Source organism: Anoplopoma fimbria, chromosome 13, assembly GCF_027596085.1.
Source record: "Anoplopoma fimbria isolate UVic2021 breed Golden Eagle Sablefish chromosome 13, Afim_UVic_2022, whole genome shotgun sequence".
Classification (NCBI taxonomy): Eukaryota; Metazoa; Chordata; class Actinopteri; order Perciformes; family Anoplopomatidae; genus Anoplopoma; species Anoplopoma fimbria.
This window is the reverse complement of record NC_072461.1, coordinates 2,871,586-2,893,029: the sequence shown is the minus strand read 5'-3', so window position 1 is coordinate 2,893,029 and position 21,444 is coordinate 2,871,586. Positions and strand designations below refer to the sequence as shown.

Sequence of the window (21,444 nt, the reverse complement as noted above, 5' to 3'; positions counted from 1 at the left end):
TACATATATATATATATATATACATATATATATATATACATGTATATACATATGTATACATATACATGAATATATATATATATACATATATATACATATACATGAATATACATACATATATATATATATATATATATATATACATATACGGAACTATGTATATATAATACATATATATATACATATATGATATATATATATATACATATATATACATATATATATATATATATATATATATATATATATATATATATATATATATATACATATACATGAATATATATATATACATGATATATATATATATACATACATATATATATATATATATATATATATATATACATATATATATATATATATGTATATATATATATATATATATATATATATATATATATACATATATATATATATATATACATATATATACACATATATATATATATACATATATATATATATATACATACACATACATACATATATATATATATACATATATACACATATATATATATATACACACACACACACACGCCTGGGTTTTAATGTTCTTCCCGTGTCAGCGTGGGTTCTTTCTAAGGTCTCCAGCTTCCTCCCAGAGACATGCAGTTAGGTTTATTAATTACTCTAAATTTCCCATAGTGTGAGAGTGAATGGCTGTATGTTTCTATGTGTTCATCTGTCCAGGGTATATGCTGCCTTCGCCCAATGTCAGCTGGGATCGATTCCGTCCCCCCACCACCCTGAACAGGATAAGCGGTTAAAGATGATGGCTGGATACATACATAAATAACTTTCCAGCAGTGCCACTAAAGCAGTACTTGTATAACAATTTTAATTTACAGAACATTGTCAAATTGCATTACATTTAGTGCAAATAATAACACTTCTGATGTACAACTTAGAAATATACAAAGTGTGTAGATTAGTGACAAAATATCAAAATTAAAAACACTGGAGGCGTTCTTAAGCTGACATTGCTCATAGATCTAGCTCTTGTAATCATCAGCAAAACAATTATCCAGATCCTTTCTAACCTCTGACCCCTTGGACTGAAAATCTGATGGTGAATTTTTAACCATGCAGATCTACTGATTGCAAAACTCCCAACCTAAGATGGCATCAAACACAATCTTGAGTAAATTTAAATCTTGAGGTAAGATGATATGAAATGCTGACCCTCCCCCCGCCCCCCCTCCCCACTTCATTTCAGTGTTGATAAATGCACATCTGGTGACTGTACAGTAAAGATATCCAGGAATTTTAGGGTTCTTCCTGGTGTCTAAGGCATTCTGGGGGTAGTATCAGTCAAAGGGCAGGAGGCCACTGCACTGTAGTGTGGCATGTGAAATGTAATGTTAGAATATGACTTAGAATCTAAGGTACAGATGATGTCCTACTCAACATTTTACAATTTTACCTTATCCTTACAATAGCAGTCGGACTAATTTACAAACCTGACACTCATGAATGCACAGACTGAATTTTTTCTGCCTCATCAGGGGCCTTAAAGTGGTGAAAAACAACCTAGGGTTCCCAAAATGTATACAGTCGTCTCTCAATTAAAGAGAGGAATCTGTACATCAGACACTATGGCTGGCCATCTGCAATTATCTGTCAGAAACCGTGTTACGTGGAGTTAAATACAGATATATACTTACAGGCCGCAACCTAGCATCTATAGACGAACGTCAACTCCATTATTGACATACAATTATTGATTAGCACTATTAACCGTGTCAAAAATATTGTCCAACATGACTTTAGACTTAGCGAATGCTCTTAAGCTCCCATTCCAGGTTTCCTTAGCCCATTACTGTCACCAAATTCAAGCATTTAACAGTCAATTCACATTTCTCACATTGGTAAACTAACTGAAAACATATACGGTTTTCTCTGTACAATACATTGTGTCCCTGGTGCTCCCCGAAAGCTACTTTATAACAACCTAGAAATATAAAGATTTCAAAGCTTTAGGCTCTGGCCCCCTATCAAACTGCTGAGAGAGTCTTCACCAGACAGGAGAAGGCAAGAAAGAGGAGGGACTGTATCACACCTGATCAATGCTTTTCCTGTCAATATCTACTTTCCTCTCTCATGGTAGTAACTATAGCAGCAGCAAAACAAGTAGCTGTAATACTAGGGATTAAAGCAAACCCAAAATAGTCAGAAATTATGTAATCATTAGAAATGTACAAAACAATTTACAAAAACAAGCAAATAATTGGTAACAAGAATTCAAAAACCACTTAGGAAACTCTTAAATTTACATACAAATGTACCCATGACCAACAGGTGCTAAGCCATGTTAATGTGGCTGGGATGACAACTACTGATGGAGTAAAGCTGTAAAACCAGTCTCTTCTACAAGCAGGTGTCCCGCGGGATGTCCTGAATGATATAGTGTCCTGAATGTAGTAGTTGGACAACACATTCAAATTGATATGTGAATGAGTCATGTAGTCATTGAGAGCCGATTCAACAATGAACAATGTCATTTCTCCAGTGGACCCCTCGCAAGCCTGAAACAAAACGGGAGATGAAGAATCAATATCCCAGAAATGAACAATACTGAAATAGATTCTGTACGTCTGCTGTGTTTTTCTTAAAAGATTGAGGGCAAAGGAGATATCCGATCATTCAAAGTGTAATATGTGTTCTACCTCTTCTGGTGGTAAAAGAAGATGTGTTTGGGTTACTGGTTACCTCTTTGTGTTCAGAAGAGGATGGGCTTTCCAGCCGTTTTCTCCTGGACGTAGGAGGTGAAGCGTTTGAGGAACTTTGGGTACTCTCTCTTGGCCACGGCTCTGAGGACCGAGGCGGGAGCCCAGCCTCCTGGGTTTACTGCAGCCACATAGAGGGAAATTATCAGGAAACTGTGTTTACGTTCTAGCCTATGATAAAACTATTAGTCAGAATTGGTCATAACCTCACAGTGTAACAGTGTGCACACGAAGGTGCCTTCAGGGCTTTCTCCCAGAGAGGGTTTATTTGAACCCAAACCATGGTCTTTTATCAACCTAACAAAGTCAGTTTGTTACCTAAACCTAAGGAGATTTGCCCTGAAGGCACACTCCTCCCATGAGCTAACAGCATACCTATGCAGTACACAATCAGAGGTCTAGGGTGACCTCTAGTGGTCTTATATTTTCTCATATGAACCGCCATGACCTCCCTAGAGTTTCTAACAATAAACAGGCACGGGATTCCTTGTGCAGTGCTGCTTTATGTCACAATAAACTAACAGAAGGTCAGGGGAAGTGCAGGTCTGGATTGATATTTCAAAGACACCAGCACACAGTCTAACCCTTGTGCAACTTATCAGCTGTACAAAAGACCAATTAGCATAAATGTTGGCCGATACAAGATTGTTCTGAATTATTTGAAGAAAAACAATGTCGTACGAACAAAAGCAACTCAGCGGTATAATATTACCTCATTCATAAAAAATAATTTAAGTAGTAATAAGAGATTGCTACAATGGTTCCCTATACACTGGATAGACTCAATTCACCTGCCAGGCCCTTCTTGGACCTGCAGCTGTTTCTTGATGGTGAAAACGGCCCCTTTCCTCTCAGTCAGACCACACAGCCATCCACCCAGCGCACATGTGCCAACTCAAGTAAACATTCAAGCTGTATTTATTTAGGCTGATGTGACAGTTGAGCTATTAAGGACTTTTCTACTGCTGAACTTAGAGTATTACCAACAAACACAATCATTTTGACCAGTTTGCCAATGCATTCATATCAGATCTTGTGTTAGTGATATCATTAATGCTTTCTCTAATTTCTCCTCAGGAGTTTAGATAATTCGGTGGATTTTAGTTATATTAGTATAGACTTTCTGTGGAGAAGACTAAACAGCTTGACCCAAATTGAGTAGGGGTCAGCTCAACACTTCCTTCAGGTATTTACAGTAGGTTGGATGTTAATGTTGAGGCACTTGTATGTAAATTAAAGTTAGAATGATGATAATGGAAAGGCTTTGTTCTGTTGGCTTCTGATCTAGCCTTGGGCATATACACTGAGATCAAAACCCTATGATGCTGGACAGGCACTTACCATTGGCAACGTAGGTGATCTTACAAAGGATGTTGTCTCTGCTGATCTCTTTATCTCCCTCTGGTGGGCTGACCAGCGTTTGGCAGATCATAGCGACATTGATTTTGGCACGAACGCACCGGTTTGTGGGCTGGAAGTAAAATAAAAATGTAAATAAAAACAATCCCCAAGCTGCCACAAATCACATCAGCTAATTTGACAGCGTGACTGGGGTTAAGGGAACTAAAACTATTTTTTCTGCCATTAACACTTGAAGAAAAAAGGCCCTGGAACAATGTCATGCTTGACTCTGGGATATTTGTTATTATATGCTGAACTGAGTCAAGTACATTTTTTATATAATCATATCGGATGTCTGATGCCTCACAATCACTTTATTGAATGAAAGTTATAGGTGTAATGTAGTAATCTTACAAGGGCATTGTCATGGTCCACAGAGAAGTTGCAAACCAGCCATGTGTCGGGATCATTTTCATTTGTTGCTAAGATCTTCCTGATGGCTGACAGATAGAGCACGTCTCTCTGAGAGGCAGGCCATACTCTCTGAAACACAACCAGAAGCATTCAGCTGGCAATCCAAAAGGCTGCAGAATATTACTGATCAAATGCGTTTCAGCAACATCTTAAACCACCAAGAAGTTAATTCACCTTGTGCGTCTGGTAAACAATGACAGCATTATCTGAGAGCGTTTCCACGACGTTGAAATTTTCAATGGTGGCTGAGGGAGGAAGAGTTCAGTCAGGTCACGACATTAAAACAGAGAGAGTCCATCAGTGTTGCTATAAAGGTGAGTTCTGAAATAGAGAACTTACTCTCCCAGTCCATTCGGACAGCCGTGTCCCAGAAGTAGTGGCAGACCTCGTGTCCTGTCACCCCCTTCACAGAATGTGTAGCTTTGAGAGGATCCAGCACAATACCGTTCTCCTCTACTTCTCGCCTGTAAACCTGTTTCACAAAGCGCAGAGTGTGAGACAGAACAAATGGAAAGTCATGTTATCACTAGAAACATATTTGCAGCCTCACTCTAAAACATATCTTGAAGGATCCTCTTGATTCTACCACTGACTGATAACTTAAACTGTATCTGTCATTCATAGAGTACTGATACCTTATTTTACAGATTTAATTGATTACTTTATACTTTGAGGCATGGATACCTTTACTTTAAGTATCTGTGTAGCTCTTCCACCTTCGCTAGCTGATAAATTCATCATCAGTGCTTCTACTGCAACTACAGTACCTTTTAAAAAGTGAATACGACTTAAATATTCACAGCTAGGAATCAAGGGAAATGATTCATAACAAGCTCCTCTCCTCTGTACTCACCTTCATCTCTCCTTCTTCTATTACAAGCTGCCAGTTGGCATCTCCACCCATGTCCTGAAGAGAGTAGGTCATATGATTCTGCACCATCTCCTCCACCTAAGAGATGGACAAGTATTGATTAAATGACTATGTTAGTGAGTGTTTTACTGTTCTTTACCTGCCTATCTGAGGACATGCTTTGAAAGAGGACACAGTTTGAGGAGAAGGAGAATGCATTGTATTAGGGATGCTTCGCTCGAGTTGAATGAATTATAGACTTGAGCAATCAACACACCTAGCCCCTGTGCAGGTATTTTATTATAAGTTATGATAACATCGTAGGGGACAAACAGCAAAACTATGTCCCTCTCAGAATCATAGGTATTCTTTAAAGAAATACATTGACAACTGATCCGTAACCAGCACTTTATCCTGCTTGGGTGTGTCATTCAACATCCTAATAATGCATTAGTGTGTATATATAGTGTATAGTCATTCTGGATTCATGCCAGCTTATTCTGTGGAAGCCAGAGTGATGTGAAGAAAAGAGGAGGAAATAAAAAGCATACATTACATTCCAGTCATGCAGCATTAGACTAACATTTTTCTTATCAGTGGTATTACAACAAATGTTATGTTGTCCCTCCAGGAATATCAATATTGTCCAGTTTGTTTTTTTGTCTTAGTGCATCATATCATACTTTAAAGACTTTGGTGCACAGGAAATGTTGTGAAATCCTGAAGAGACTTGTAAGTAGACATTGTCATGCTCTCTCTGACTGTGGTGGAAAGCAGTGGGCGTTTGCAACCCCCTGCAGATACAAGTGCTCGCTGTTGACCAAATACAGTACCTTAGCGCTGAATCTGTGAATGTCATCTGAAGCACTGACTAGCTCAACGGAAGACAGGGAAGAAGAATGGCTATGGGGCTGTGCAGCAAAGAGGAAGATCGAAAGAGAAAGGAATAAGGAACAAAACAGAAAGAGGCACCCTGAGCAGTCCAAAGGACGCAATCACAACCTGCTCAAGTAGTATTTCATATGACAGGTCACACTGGTTGTAAGAGGACTACGCTTCAGACAGAAAAGATGAGACTTTGTAAACCGTAGCACTCGTTGGTCATACGTGAGAACAAAGCAGAATGGAAATAAGATGTACATTAAAGAGAAATGGGAAATGTGTTGAGCACCTTGGTGGCAAATCGATGTGTACCAATGGTTGAGTATACGTCTCCTGGAGGAACTGGAGTTAGTCGTGGTATCCTGACTTTCTCTGACTGGCACTGAGGGACGGAGAGAATGCAACTGTTATGAGATTGATACGACAGAGAATGGCCACATTCCTATGTGTGGAACTGTGCTTCAGTTTGACTGCTTTTTAAAAAACTTGTTTAAAAGAGAGATAGATGAGGACGGGAGGGCAAGGAGATCTCCAATGTGTTTTCCAAACTAAATGTGTCATTGTTTTATACATCCAAACCAGACAGGAAATTTAGATTTTCATCAAACCTGCTCCTCTATCTTGTCCTGTCTGTCCAGTGCAGCTTCCACCGCATCGAAGAACTCATCCTCATTGATCAGACTGTTGGGCCCCTCCTGTGAAAAGCAAATGCGGTCAGAAATATAAGAACTCTGTGAGAATAGCTGTGAAAAAAGTACAGAAAGATAAGAATGCACATGCTAAGAGACGTGACAAAAGAAAGAAATCTTCCTGATGTGTGTGTTTCATCTTGCCTCGTAGTCTGGGCCTCCGTAGTGTGACTTTTTCTTTAGTTCATTCATAGCAGACTTGTAGGCATCTTCTACTCTCCTCCTCTTCTCGAGCTCCTGAACACAGAGAGAGAGCAGTGCAGTGTTTAGGGCTGCCCTGGACAAAATTAATTCATAGTCGACTACCACTAATATGATTTTGTCAACTAATCACTAAGTCGATTTAATAGACAGATCTGTATAATCTAACGAAAGCAAAACTTTAAATCTTGTGTTTACAGGAGATGTGTTCACAAGTTTCGTGGAAAAAAGTTGTTTAGTACCGATTAGTTGATTAGTAATTGACTAAGAGGGGGCAGCTCTAGGAGTGTTGTTTGTGCAACTGAACTAAACAACAACTAACAAAAAAAAATGTAAATAAAAACGCAGATTAAAACATCTGTACTGCATTAAATAGAGATCAGCTGATCCTCCAATTTAGACAACAAACAACAGGAGTTCAGTGTTATAGAGTCAAAAAACATCTCAGCCGCAGTGACGATTCAAATTTCCTTTGATCACAGTTGATAAAGAGTTTGCCGGTCACAAACAATCCGGCAAACTCACATCATTCAGCTGTGTGTGTGCTCAAACAGGTTTTACGTAATGTCTCATTCCCTGCCATTGGCTAATAAACGTACTTCACCCAAGTAAACTAGAAACAACAGGCCAATGCTATGCAATGCAGAACTGAAAAGATTGGACCATCTACTCTTTTCTCACCATCATTACTTGAAAGCACTGAAAGAACCAAATTAGCCTTTGTATTTAGTCTCCAAGTAAGAGCAAGTTTGTCAAAATACAATAACATTTATTATGTAGACTGAATCCACTTAACTCTCCCCAAAAAGTTCATTTTTCAGAAACAGTTTATTAACACTGCAATAAATTAAAGAAATTATGATTAAAAGTATAACAAAACCAATAGTGTTCTCTCAAGAGTACTTTAATTAGAGGAAAACTAGACACAAAGATACAATGAAACCAGACAAAGTGTACAGAAAGGTGTGTACACTTGTCCCAAAATAAACAGGAGGTGATCCTGTTGTCAGCAGTTTGTAGACAATAGACAGAGACCTACTTTAAAGAAGTGGCTGCAAGTCTGTAGAGGTATCCATCTCGGTGTCTGGTATTTGAGCTGCTCTGTCCTCCTTTGTAGCGAAGGCTTCCACAAACTGCACCATGAAGTCTTAGCAGTCATTTTTTACTTCTCTATCTGTACGAGTCTGAGCAGGCGTGTCTTGTTCCTTAGAAAATGTGTTGAGAACTATTTCTATTTCCCTACTCCACATCGGCAGCTTAACTTCACACACATAACCAAACACAGATAAGATTAAGGTAGTTTCAATCGAGCTGTCCAACCAACTGAAAGCACTTCCCTGCTTTTGTAGGTTTAAGGGTTGGGCAGCATGCCTTCACACACAGAAAACTGGTTCGACAACATCAGCCGAGCTGATCAGGATGTAAGTACGGGGTGCTCTAGAGAGCATACCTTTACAGGCACAGACCGCTCTCTAGATGAAACAAAATCAATGAATGGAAAAGTGTTATGAGAACTTTAACCACGACCAAAAACAAAAGGATGAAATAACAAAAGGGGTTAGAGCTCATTATGGGCAACAGGTGCAATTGTGCTTCTAGTAGTAAGTCTGACTATTTTGAAATTGATATGTTCATTGAGTTAAAGCGATTAATGTTACAACTGAATTAGCTGGTTTTCAGTAACTTCCTGATAACCCGCTATATCCAATAAAAAAAAAAAAAAATGGTTTTCAGTAATCTGAACTGTTATTTGAGGACGCTTTTCCCCCCCAGTTTTTTTAATGCTGACTAAGCACTCTTTTTTAACACCATCTTGCTTTACAATTGCAAGTTGGCAGTTGAACGGGGAGCTTTATGGTGAAATGTCTTGCTAAAGGCACCATCCATTAAAGCAACCATCAAACGGCAAATTAGGAACAAATTAATACTTAAACATATATCCATATCAAATCTTCTATAACCAAGGGAGCGATAAAGAATAAGGACTAATATTCTCTGAACAACATCCTTAGGAATTGAGGCTTGTCTAACTTCATTCATATGTCTATGCATTTAATACAGCTACTGTATTTTACATAGGAATCAATATCAGAGCCAACTCCATTAAATCACCTTCTAGCCGTTTTCAAAACAACTACTGTACATTTTATAGGGTTAACTTTTTCCAACAACTTCACTATCACCATTAATAGCTAACTGTTCTTACATTCTACATCATTGTTAGACATTTGGACAGCAGATAACCAACTCCTTAAAGACAATGAAAGGCAGCAATTAGCTCCTCAGTCTACGACAATTGCGCAGAGCAGTGGCTGCGGACACGCCTACGCATGAAATTGCGCATTAGTCACATGACATTTAACACAATGTGATTGACATCAATTTTAATCACTACGTGTAGCGTGCAAGACCGTACCTTATCCACTCTCTTCTGCCAGCTGTCTTCTCGTTTGACCATCAGCTCGATGCAGTGGGACAAGGTAGAGAGGATGCCTGCTGTGGTGGCCTTGAAGGTGATGGCCTCACCCTTGAAGTCTATTCCATTCGTACTCTTTGGACTGGCAGGGGGAAACACTGGCACAGACAGAAACAAAGAAGTAACCGAGTATGACAGCTGCCTTGTGACTTGATTAGCTTTTCATATCAAAGTGAATCAGTCATTTCAAGGCCACAGATTTCACAGATATTCTCAAATAAAGCACTGATCTACAAATAAACTCACATTTCTCTTTGCTGCCATTGTTGTTGTGATTATGTTCACCATCGGGTCTTGCAGTTGTAGGAAAGTCTTCCTCGTCCTCCTCTACTACAGGTAAGAAATCAACAACGTTTAAGATGCATCTACTATCTATCTGTCCAGTCGATAAATACCGCATAAATGCCTTAATCTGCCCTTAGTGTAGCTGATTGAGTACAGTTAAATATTTTCACGTTATTTCAACAGGTATATTTACACCTCCAGAGTTAATACTCTTTCCAAATTGTATAATTGTGCAATACGACATTTCTAGCTAAAGCATCATCTAAATTAAACTAAATGTTTTTTTAACCTACATAAAGAGAAAAAGTTCAATATTAAAGTGATTTGAAGTCTCTGCCTCAGAGATTAAACAGCCCACGGAGTGCCCTGTAAGTGTATTGATTTTTGTTTCCTTTCTCAATGAGTCCTACCAACCACTCTGCTTCAACTTTCATACTGCATGAGCCAAGTAAAGCCCCATCTATTAAATCTTTCCTTTGCCAGTAAACATCAAGGCTAATTCCTTTTTCCATGTTCACACTGCTCTAAATATCAGATTTTCTTAAGGTAAAACTGAACTGAAGTATACAAGCTCCATAAACACTGGATGCCAGCCAAACACCTGATGCACATTTAAGACCAGCCAGCTACTTTATTATAATTATCTTGATTCCAGTAAATTAATCTTGACTCCAAACAATGCAAACATGATTGTGGAGAAAAAGGCCTGTATGCATCAGTCCCGCCCCCACATGCTCTGTTTGTTTGTGTGTGTTTGTGTGTGTGTGTGTGTGTGTGTGTGTGTGTGTGTGTGTGTGTGTGTGTGTGTGTGTGTGTGTGTGTGTGTTTTACAACTGAACATTTAAAATGTTTAAAATGTCCATGAAGGTTTTTGTATTTTTGTGGCATGGGGGGTATCTGACATTCAAACACATGTCAGATACCCCAAATTGTGTTTTGAAAATAAAACATGATGCATCTTCCTGCAGTAATATGATCAAGTATGTTTTTCCACATTGTATGTTTTATCCTTGGTTTATATTTTCACCCTAAATTATTAATGACCATCTACAGCCTGTGTGGGCTAAAATGCCTAAGAAGAGTAATTATCCTTCACAATCATTCACCACGGCAAATTCATTAAAAAAAAGTGTATTTATGCCACAGGTTACCTCTGTCCCTCTGAAATTCATCTTTGGAGACAACATCAGCGCAGGAGTCAAAGTATTTCTGTAGTGTGTCCACTTGTCTGCACAGAATGTCCCGGAAAGTTTCCATTTCCGCTAGTTTCTCACGCAACCTGTGCCCCTTCTGAGCAGAGAGAAACAGAAGTAAAGAAGAGCAGTTCTCCTGTTTTATCCACAAGGCAGGGTCATCATAAAAAAATAAGTACAAAACATTTGACATCTGAGAAAAGTAATAACAACGGGTCTAGCGGGTTGGCTTAAGGGGCTTTTGTAAATATAGCCAAAGTTTAAATGTGTATTGATGGAAATACTTCAGCGAGGGACTGAGAATTCGACATGATCCGACAGTGCCAAACATCTTCAAACTCTCATGTTTTTACCTTGAAGGAGGATGTGGATGTGGCAGACAAGGCACTGGCTGCTGAGGTGAGAGACAACATGGAACCATGACGCCTGAGACTGGTTTCTGAACCATAACCAGACTCAGCCTGAAATCCAGAAGAAGGAGGAATGAATGAAGGAAGGAAGGAAGGAAGGAGAGAGTATCATATGGATGATAAAAAAGGAGAAGAAAACGGAAGGGAACAGAAGATAAGTATGTGCACAAAATACATTAAACAATACATAAAAAAGTCTGCTTCTCATAAAAGAACAAGACAGAGATGGAGAAAGGGAGATCAATTCTAGCAGTCAGCAGCACTGAGTAATGCTGAGCCAGACCAAAGCAGGGCCTACACCTACACAGACAAACAAACAGTCTGCCAAAGGGACTTGGTCTGACTAATAGACACATTCATCAACCCTGCCAGTATGCCTGATACTAGGTGGTCCAGGAACAGTGAAAATAAATTGCACTGTATCCGAGAGTTGCCACATCTATGCTTGATTGCAACTTTCTGGCAGAAAATACTGTTGTACCTTTTTGGACATACAGGGCACAGTCTCATAGGACCTGGCATTATGGAGGGAGGGAGAGATAGACGGAGGGAGTGGCAGTGACTGCATTTGTTCCATGATCAGCTCATTTATGACTGGGCAATCCTTGGGACTGCAACCTCAGCAAAGTGTTAGAATTGTATAATCCATATAGTGCATGTGCATGCACACCCAGCCAATCCAACCAAAGGAAACTATTTCAGTTTTTTCCACATGCAGCTGTTAACGGTTATCCACTAGATTAGAGAGAGCTAAAGCTAAAGTCTGAATTTCTTTTTAATATGAATCATTTTATGAGCCTTAAATTATTATTTGCTGAGGTTTAGTTATGGCCTCTGTGTGTACTTCCTTCTTGATTATTAATAAAAAGGACTGTGCACTATTCCTCTTTACCAATTGGCATGCAGAGGTATTTCTTGACAACAGTAAGCAAAGTAGGGAATGATTCAGATGACACAGACAACACACATACATTCCTCTGCTAGAGGAGCATACAACATTTAAAACATAGTGACAGAGATTTGACACTGAATACCGATGAACAGATAGTGAGCTGATTGGTAGACTGTTCAAGACCAACAGAAAATAAAGTCTCAATATTTGCTGTCAAAGGTGTGTATGTTTACATTCTTACGTTCCCATGATTGCTTTAATCCTAATAGATTTTTCTTTGATCCAGACACTGGATGTTTCTTTCTTATCTATCATAAAATTTAAGCATTAAAATATTCAAACAAACACTTTCAGAAAATCGTTAACACTTGGTTAAACCAAGGGGTAAAATAAACACATAAAGGGAGTGGACATTTAACACGAATATTGTAAAATAAAATGAATAATATAACGAGAGAACTGCAGCCCTAAAAACACCTGACCCAGTCTAAAAAATAACAGGACATACAACATTATTAAACAGTATTATTTGATATTTGCAACACAACATACTTGTGTGTGTGTGTCAGGCTGGACTGTGACTGGCTGGTCACATTGTTGCTTTGCAGAATAAAATAATTAAGCAGTAAAGCAACCAGTAAGTAGCAAAGCTGCATGCCAGGTTTTTTTCTCCAATTGGAAGTCAATGAGTGTTGACACTTTGACTTGCGGTCATGTTTCAGGTTCAGCCCTGATGGATCAACAAATCTAATGTTTTGATACCTACAATGCAATATGGGTATTTTTTCTTAATTCACTAATACAATAGTCTGATTTAAACTATCTCATCCTCAGTATTACTGTGTCCTGCTGTTATATATCAATTCCTTAAACAAACAGAGCCTGAATTTCAATCGTGAGAATGACAGTTTGGTATTAACATGGGTAAATTAACATCGGACAAAAAATTGGCATTACAACAATAAACCCAATCTGTGACAACTCCAGAGGCTCTTATGCACCTGCAAAGCTGCATGACACAGCCCCGCAAATCAAACACCCACATAAACATAACACATAAAATGACATTTTGTACCCACAGCTTTGTGATGGTAATGAGATGAGTGTACAGTAACTCAGTAAGTGACCATAGCAACCACTGAGTACTTAGTACTTTCCCATGTGAGCTTATTGCTGTTTCGTCAACTAGTTTATATTCAAACCTCTGGTCAGCCCAGCACACAGCCATGCAGCATTAGCTCAGTAGTGACTGATCTCTTTCAATGACTGAGATTCAGTTGAGTACAGTTTATAAGACAACCTATCAGTTCTTCTAACGTGAAAAACATGCAAATAGAAAATAAAAATGTAAGGAAGGCAAAAATGGGCCATGTTTATCATTTATATTACAACACTGGCATACTAAGTAAACACTTCAGTGATGAGTGACAGTAAGCAAGCCATGCCAACATGCTACAAGCCCACCATTCGACCATTCCAACACCCAAAGCAGAGCAGGACACTGCTGCAGTCCCGACGGTTCGCTGGCCTCAACATGACCCAGACGCTTCCTCAACACTCCCACTGTTCTGACAATTCAGAGGCTTAAATCCATTATTCCAGTTTCTCTGGACACACCTCACTGAGGAACAAAAGGGAAGAGGAGGATGTGGGGAAGAAAAGCCACACAGGCTCAGCTTAGCTCATCAAGTAAAAGAAAGCAGCTCTAAGAGAGGGAGAGGAGGAAGAGGAAAAAGTCATTTTCTCCGTAGCAGTCAGAGGAGTGGCAGACAATCGCTGCTCCATGAAGCAGAAGAGACAGGCTGAGCCAAAACGATGAGTCTTGAAAATCGTCAGCAGAGCGAAGCAGGTCTTCCGCAGGAACACACATGGACTCAAAGACACACACGAACATGCGCTCTACTCTCGCTGCGGACAAATATCAACACACCACACACCCTGATATGTGAAACCTTTTTATCTTGTCCATCTTTATGTCCAGCATCCATCACTGAGCAAGCAACCGTGAGTGTGTGCGTTTGCATGCAAGAGACAGAGCGAGAGAGGGATAAAAATGAGGGCTGCATGCATATATGTATTAGAGAGAGAGAGAGAGAGAGAGAGAGAGAGAGAGGGGCGAGGGCTATCCAGAGCTGGTTGTGTGATAAACCGCTAAAGTACCAAATGGGTGGGTGAGTGAAGCAGCCTCTTGTACATTATGAGAGAAAGAGAGAGAGTGGGAGGCAGGGAAGAACATTTGTCTGGATCTTCTGCTTAATTTCCATCTACCTGACTCTCCTTTCATCTTTTCTGATTTATTGATATTTCATTGTGAAGTCTGATCTCGGTCAGTAGTGTTCAGACTGTGCCAACAACCAGCCTGAAGAAGTGGTGGGACAAGTAGAAATAAATACAGGGGTTTTTCCCCGTTTGCTCCCATATCCCCCCTCTGAATCTGACAGAATGGAACCGTCTTCTCAGTATGATCGAGAGTTTTATGTGTCCCTCTTGATTTTTGTTGCTGTGAGAACGGGCAATAAAAAAAATGCATTATTCATCAAGAGCTGCACTTAACGTCCCTTCACTAAGCACAACTTTTTCCACCACCAACACAAACACACCCACACATAAAAACACAAATGGCACACAAACCAATTTTCTTTCCCCGTACAATATCAGCCTAATTTGGTAATACGTATCTGCTTATACATGGGGCTCAAACAACTCATTCAAAAGCTGAAATCATGACCTGTTTGACCCATGTCAAAGCACAATTGTAGTTATTAGATACTGACATAAACTCAGCTCAAGTTTATAAAATTGGCACATAAAATGTAACCCTCAAAAAGTAGTAAATTGTTGAGCTTTACTAGTAGACACCAACATAAAGCTAAATGCTTAATTGTTTAGGCAGGAAGATTTAAACTTAATCACTAGTAGAACAAACATGGATTCGAATTAGAAAATATGATAGTTCAAACAGATGCGACATAAAGTGCTTAGTGTGACTGAGTGTGCTTTACTTTTACCCATTTTTGTGATATGTGATATTTGTATTGGTAATTGAAATGAAGAGTAAAACTAAAATATCAATATTTGCACGACAAGATGTGAGTATGTTTAAACAAAGTCACAGAAAAATGAGTTTATCCAAAGGTAGGCTGCACAGTTACCTTTCAGTGGAATCACTTAGTACAACATCTACAGCATGAGACATCACATCCCGTGTGACCTTTACTACGTGTGTTATACCTCGTTCCGCTCTTTCAGGGAACAGAAGTTAAAGACTTTAAAGAGTTTTACCAGAGATTAAAACCAGAAAATGGTTGCAATGGTGAACACTGAATGTAGCTTCTTCTTTGTCCAGCTGGGAGCAGTGCAGAACACACTCACCTATAACAATGCTGCAGGTAGTGCTGCATTAAGCTTGCTGAGGTTACTGTAGGTCAGTAGCCAGACGTAACCCTGAAATACTCTCATACCAGTGTTTATGGACTGGAGACCTGCGGTCAGTCACACTCTATTGCCATCACCCATTAGCAATAACAATAACATCCACAGCACAATTTTAGTGGAGAAGCTGGCCTGATGAGAATTCACAGTATAGTGATTCTTTTTTTCAAGGGTGGTCCATTCTATAGCACTGGTAATACACATTTGTCTCTTACTCTCTCATACACACATTTCACCAGATAAACTACAGAAAACACACAAAAGGAACTGTAATTCACCAAAAGTCACAATGCAAACACACTGATGATATTACCCTAGTGTATATACTGCCTGTAGAGTAGAACACTGTATAAGCAACACAATGAAACAAAACTTAAGAAATGGATAACTAGTTTATTTTAGAGAATGCATATGCAAACTAAACTAGTAAAGCCAGCTGTATCAGCTAGTTTTGAACAAATCACAGAGTTATATGAATTGAGTTTCTCTCGTAAGCCATGATGACATATCTAGTTTACTTATGGTTATGTTAACTTGATGTCATTGCAGAGTGAGCAGCTGCCTGATATTTGATAACAGGGGATACCCCCACAAAACTACAACTCACTCCACAGATTCTTCACATTCCCAGGATGAAGGGCTGTGTGTGCGTGTGTGTGTGCGTGTGTGTGTGCGTGTGTCCCTCCAAATCCCTGTCCTGCCACACCCAGCTCACTGAACATAACAGATAAACTCCCTGTCTGTTCTGAAAAGAAAACCTGACCCAAAACTGAACCTCAATACGTGAAAAATGTGAATATTGCTGCTAAATTATGTTTTCAGCGGATGATTTGCCAAGCCCAAGAAAAAAAATAAGTATTCACTACAGCCTAAGGAACTGACCCAAGATGGCATAAGAAATTTGTTCAGATTCTTGACAAACACCAATTTTTTTTTTTTAAATCCTAAAGAGCACCAGGGACTGGACTCAGGCAAACTGATTATCTGAAGTATTAATTATTGTAGCAGGATAATGCAGCTGACTTGCTTGCAGGAAGGCAAAATTCCCATGAATAACTTTACTATCAGTCTGAATGACAAACAAACCAAGGTGTAAATAGAAGACAGCGAGAAAGATCCGGAAAATCTATGAAGAAAGAGAAACCGGTTCCACTCACCTTGTGCAGCTCTATTGACTCAATCCACTGGAGTCTGTGCTCGGGATCTTCAGCTCTGAGGTACCAAACACTGTCGTTCACACTGATGTCAAAACGACACTCGTCAAACTCATGAGGCTGTAAAGAGAGGAGAGTGCTCATGAATAGTTATTAGGCAGAGCATGGGTCAAGACAGAATATACCATCACCAAAACGAAATATCTATATTTCAATACCAAAATACAAAAACTCTTTGCAACATTTTCCCCTAATTCAATAAAATGACAGAGGAATTAGAGCAAACATCCCACTATAATAACTGTACAGTCTGTTTATGTCACTGACTAGTGATGACACATTCTAGACACACATGGATTCCATCAGTCACAGAAAAGCCTCTGTCACACAATAAACGGGAATTTTGATTAGGAACTGATGTCTTATGTCTGCAGGCGCAGCCCTAAACGACCGCAGCAGAACTGTGCAGAGACGGATAGTCTTTCAGCATGCCTTTGCCTGAACCTGGGTCAACATAACTTTTCCTACTACTATTAGGCCAAATCTTTCAACAATTTCACTCCCCCATCCTACAATGCACCCCACCCACCTCCAGCCATTGACCGCCTTAGGCACCCAAACACATGCACCAAAGAATTCCTGTTTCCTCTGAGATTGGAATTTGACCACTGCACTCTGCTGAGATGGGATCTGTTCTGCAAAGGCTCCTAATAAGAAATAAGACACAGTTGACTAGAATTTTCTTCCTGTTTTTCTCCTTAGTAGAACCAAGACTACAGCTGCTCTGTCAGCTGACATAACCTCATGTCGCCTGAGTTTAATTAGATTTGCTGAATGACGCTCATGTGCTGTTTTTTTCAGACAGCCGTTACATATACTCCAACTCTGAACATGGCCTGCATAACTTTATGCAACATTGTCTTTACACTTTAACACTAAGTCACAGACAATGTCAGAGAAAACATTTCCCTTAGAGACAGGTGTAACATAAAATGCCTTCCAGTTTGACATTTCACAAGAAGGAGGGTCGTGCAATGGTAAGCTCAAGTGCATCCAGCCATGATGCCATTACTGGTTAGAGAAATCCAGTCTATCTTACTGCGCTGTATCAGACACAGCCCATAAACCTCTGCTTTACAACCCAGTTTATACCTCGGCCTGGAACAATGTCCTTCTACTTGCGTAAGCACTACTGAATATCCTTGCTGCACTTGCTTTTTTTTTCCTTGTATAAGACTGTGGCTCTTCAGTCAAACACTGATAACCTCCTATCAAAGGGAAATCTAAGACTCAAGCTTTTTCTTCTTTGAGATGCCTTTAAACTGGTGTGTGTGCAAACATGCTTGTATTTTAAATAAAATATATTTATCACAATAAATATAATTATTTACTATGATTTATATAAGTTTACTCTGAACCAAAACTTGTAACTGACTTGGAAAACTCCAATGTACTGATAAATGGTTGAACTGATGTGAGCTTTATAGGCCTATGGTAAGGATTTTTAGACAGCAACATTTTCGGCACATTTGATTCTGTATGAGGACAGTCTTGTGTGTTTGCAGCTACACAGTGTGTAACAGACTGATATTAGGCAAGAAGAGAAGCAGAGGCTGGTTTCTGCATTCCTGAGTCCCCATACCACAGTCTCCATAGACAGCACTGGCTTTATTTAGGAAGAAGGGAAAGGCAGTAAGAATTGACTGTGTGGGTCATACTACTCTAATTATTAGTGATTATGTGTAATTAAATTGTGTACACTATTCGTTGGCCAACTATAACACAGTTAAAAAAACACTATGAATGTCTTGTGGAGTTCCATTCAGTTCTGCACAAACACAATAATGGGCATAATGCTCACTCAAGTGATCACTCTCAGTAGAGGAAACGAACTGTAACTTTTCATGTTGTTGTTGTTGTTTTAATCCCGTTTTTGAGTCATATAATCCTATTGCACAAATCACAGTAAACCCATTTGTTTGGCCTCTGTACTTGTTGGAGATATGCTCAGAGAGACCAGTTAGTATTTAACCAGGGTGTGGGATTTCTACTTATCTCACCAACAGGATGCCTGCATCAGGACAATATCTCCACAGTATGTGGTCAAAGCTTACATTTTATCCATAAGGAACACCAATTCCAAGTAGCCGGTGCCATAACTGAACTGGAGGAGGGCATGACCTCTCAAATGACTAATGGAGCAAGAATGCCTTGGTCTGAATAAAGACAGGTCCCTACCTTTGTGATCTTAATAGTAGCCTCATTACTAGTTAATGTTTACCTTCCTATCTTTGAGGAACATGTATTGAAGGACTTAAAGTTCAACTCCATGCTAATGACAAGTAGAGCCGGGACCAAAACATTGAGACATTCTAGAGAGGTAACCCGACTCCAACAGCACTGTTGCAGAAAATGAGGCCTTTGGTGACTGCCCATCTTATGAGGTCTTATTCCCTGAATTGTGTGACAGGTGCTAAACTCACTCTGCTTTCTATTCGTGCAAAAGACAGCAGCACTATATATATAATATGCTATATACTTACTGTGATAACAGCCTTGCTGAGGCACAGAGAGCCCCTGCAGCCGTATTCCCGTTCATCCTCCGACTTGTAGTAGCTCAAGGTGTTGTTTTTCAACACCACCCATCTGTCTTGCCATCCGTGTATGTAGTTTGTCCACTGCAAACACAGAAAAAGTAAGTTGCAAAGCAAACAGCTCGCTGAACTATGCAGTCAATAGATGTGGGGGATGTGTAAACAGGGATTCATTCAACTGTTGCAGCTCATTGGTAATGCTTTCAGACTACTTGTGGGTGATTAAGATGACTGGACTAGAAGTTATTTTGTAGCATGAAACATAGTTTGAGTCTCACAGGACGTTACCTTGCTCAAAACGCCTCCGAGCTCCACATGCTGCCCGGACTCCGGCTCCACATCCTCGTCCGAACCGGACGATGAACTCTTCTCGGACATTTAAATCCAAGCTTCAAAGAAAGACTTGAACCTGATTGTACTGACTGAACCACGTCCCTTACCTGCTGCTTAGTAGTTAACTTAAGTCCAAACGCAGCCAACCCTGCTGACAGCTTCAGAATACCGTTATCTAAGCATCGACTCAGCCTATCAAACACCATCTGAACACACCGAAATGTTTCATACAAGTTGCTCTGGAGGTGACAGCTGGGTCTCGGGGTTTGTTTTGAAACTGGCTGTGAATACCAAAGGGACGAGCTAGTTAGCGTTAGCTGTCAAACGACGCCACCAGCGTAGCTTACATCCACTGACGGAGCACGCTGCGGCTGCGTCGTTAGCTTGTTTTAGCCGCGGTCCGCACGCTTCTCAAAGGTTTATTTTATTTATAGGACGGCCTCCGTGTGAACGCAGCACCTCAACGTCAAGCTACAATGGACGAGCAACGGTCTCTGTGGCTGCTGAAGTTCCGCAGTTCAGTTAGCCGTAGCGGAGGACTGGCTGGCTGGTGGGGGGAGGAGCTGCAGCCACGCTTTACTGTGTACCTTTAGAAGGGGGGCAAGTTAGAGTGTAACACCGGAAGTCACACGCGTTCACCTTCAAAATAAGATTTTTTTTTGTCACGGGGGTTCGCAGTGCAACATAAACAAAATCAATTGGACAGTGGGGGTGATATTATTTTCATTGACGACGGATTCCTCCCATCCAAATTCATGAAACTTGTTTAGGGGTTTACTTAAAAAAAACGTATATGAGTTTTATTTTGGTTCACTTGGAATTTGTCATTTATCTTCTTTTCATTTTAAGGGTTGTAAGTGAATTTATCAGCAAGAAAACTTTTTTGAGGTTTTGTGTCGTATTATCTGACTGTGGCTGCGTTATACAGTACCAGTCAAAAGTTTGGACACACCTTCTCATTCAATGGTTTTTCTTTATTTTTATTTTTATTTTATTTATTTTTATTTTATTTTAGTCAAAAGTTTGGACACACCTTCTATTATGGTTTTTCTTTATTTTTATTTTTATTTTTATATATTTTTTATATATATATAGTACCAGTCAAAAGTTTACCTTCTCATTCAATGTTTTTTCAGTACCAGTCAAAAGTTTGGACACACCTTCTCATTCAATGGTTTTTCTTTATTTTTATTTTTATTTTATACATATTTTTATTTTATATATATACAGTACCAGTCAAAAGTTTGGACACACCTTCTCATTCAATGGTTTTTCTTTATTTTTATTTTTATTTTATATATATATTTTTATTTTATATATATACAGTACCAGTCAAAAGTTTGGACACACCTTCTCATTCAATGGTTTTTCTTTATTTTTATTTTTATTTTTTTATTTTTATTTTATATATATACAGTACCAGTCAAAAGTTTGGACACACCTTCTCATTCAATGGTTTTTCTTTATTTTTATTTTTATTTTATATATATTTTTATTTTTATATAT

At 39.2% G+C, this 21,444-nt stretch overlaps 1 protein-coding gene across 3 annotated transcripts; it reads right to left on the bottom strand.

The window, feature by feature from the left end:
- Positions 1 to 835: 835 nt before the first annotated feature.
- Positions 836 to 20,500, bottom strand: LOC129100912 (ceramide transfer protein-like). 3 transcript variants are annotated; one of them, XM_054610453.1, is made up of 18 exons: positions 19,894 to 20,500; positions 19,555 to 19,689; positions 17,015 to 17,131; positions 11,477 to 11,584; positions 11,082 to 11,220; positions 9,892 to 9,975; positions 9,586 to 9,743; positions 7,113 to 7,205; positions 6,888 to 6,974; positions 6,569 to 6,661; positions 6,231 to 6,308; positions 5,401 to 5,496; positions 4,887 to 5,019; positions 4,722 to 4,792; positions 4,488 to 4,616; positions 4,074 to 4,203; positions 2,716 to 2,853; positions 836 to 2,531 (listed from the first exon to the last, which is right to left on the bottom strand). In XM_054610453.1, the coding sequence occupies exons 1-17, from the start codon at positions 19,981 to 19,983 to the stop codon at positions 2,726 to 2,728; spliced, it is 1,869 nt and encodes a 622-aa protein (XP_054466428.1). In that variant the 5' UTR covers positions 19,984 to 20,500; the 3' UTR covers positions 836 to 2,531; positions 2,716 to 2,725. The 3 variants fall into 3 exon arrangements, with proteins under 3 accessions (XP_054466428.1, XP_054466429.1, XP_054466430.1); XM_054610454.1 differs by having other exon boundaries at positions 9,892 to 9,972; XM_054610455.1 differs by lacking the exon at positions 6,231 to 6,308.
- Between the last annotated feature and the right edge of the window lie 944 nt (positions 20,501 to 21,444).

What these genes read in the sequence shown, in the direction of transcription:
- LOC129100912 (XM_054610453.1), bottom strand. Translation starts at nt 19,983, where the DNA reads ATGTCCGAGAAGAGTTCATCGTCCGGTTCGGACGAGGATGTGGAGCCG. An exon ending in TCAGCAAGGCTGTTATCACA is followed by an intron (nt 17,132 to 19,554) that starts GTAAGTATATAG and finishes CTCTCTTTACAG; the next exon opens with CCTCATGAGTTTGACGAGTG. An exon ending in CAATGGCAGCAAAGAGAAAT is followed by an intron (nt 9,744 to 9,891) that starts GTGAGTTTATTT and finishes TGTCTGTGCCAG; the next exon opens with TGTTTCCCCCTGCCAGTCCA.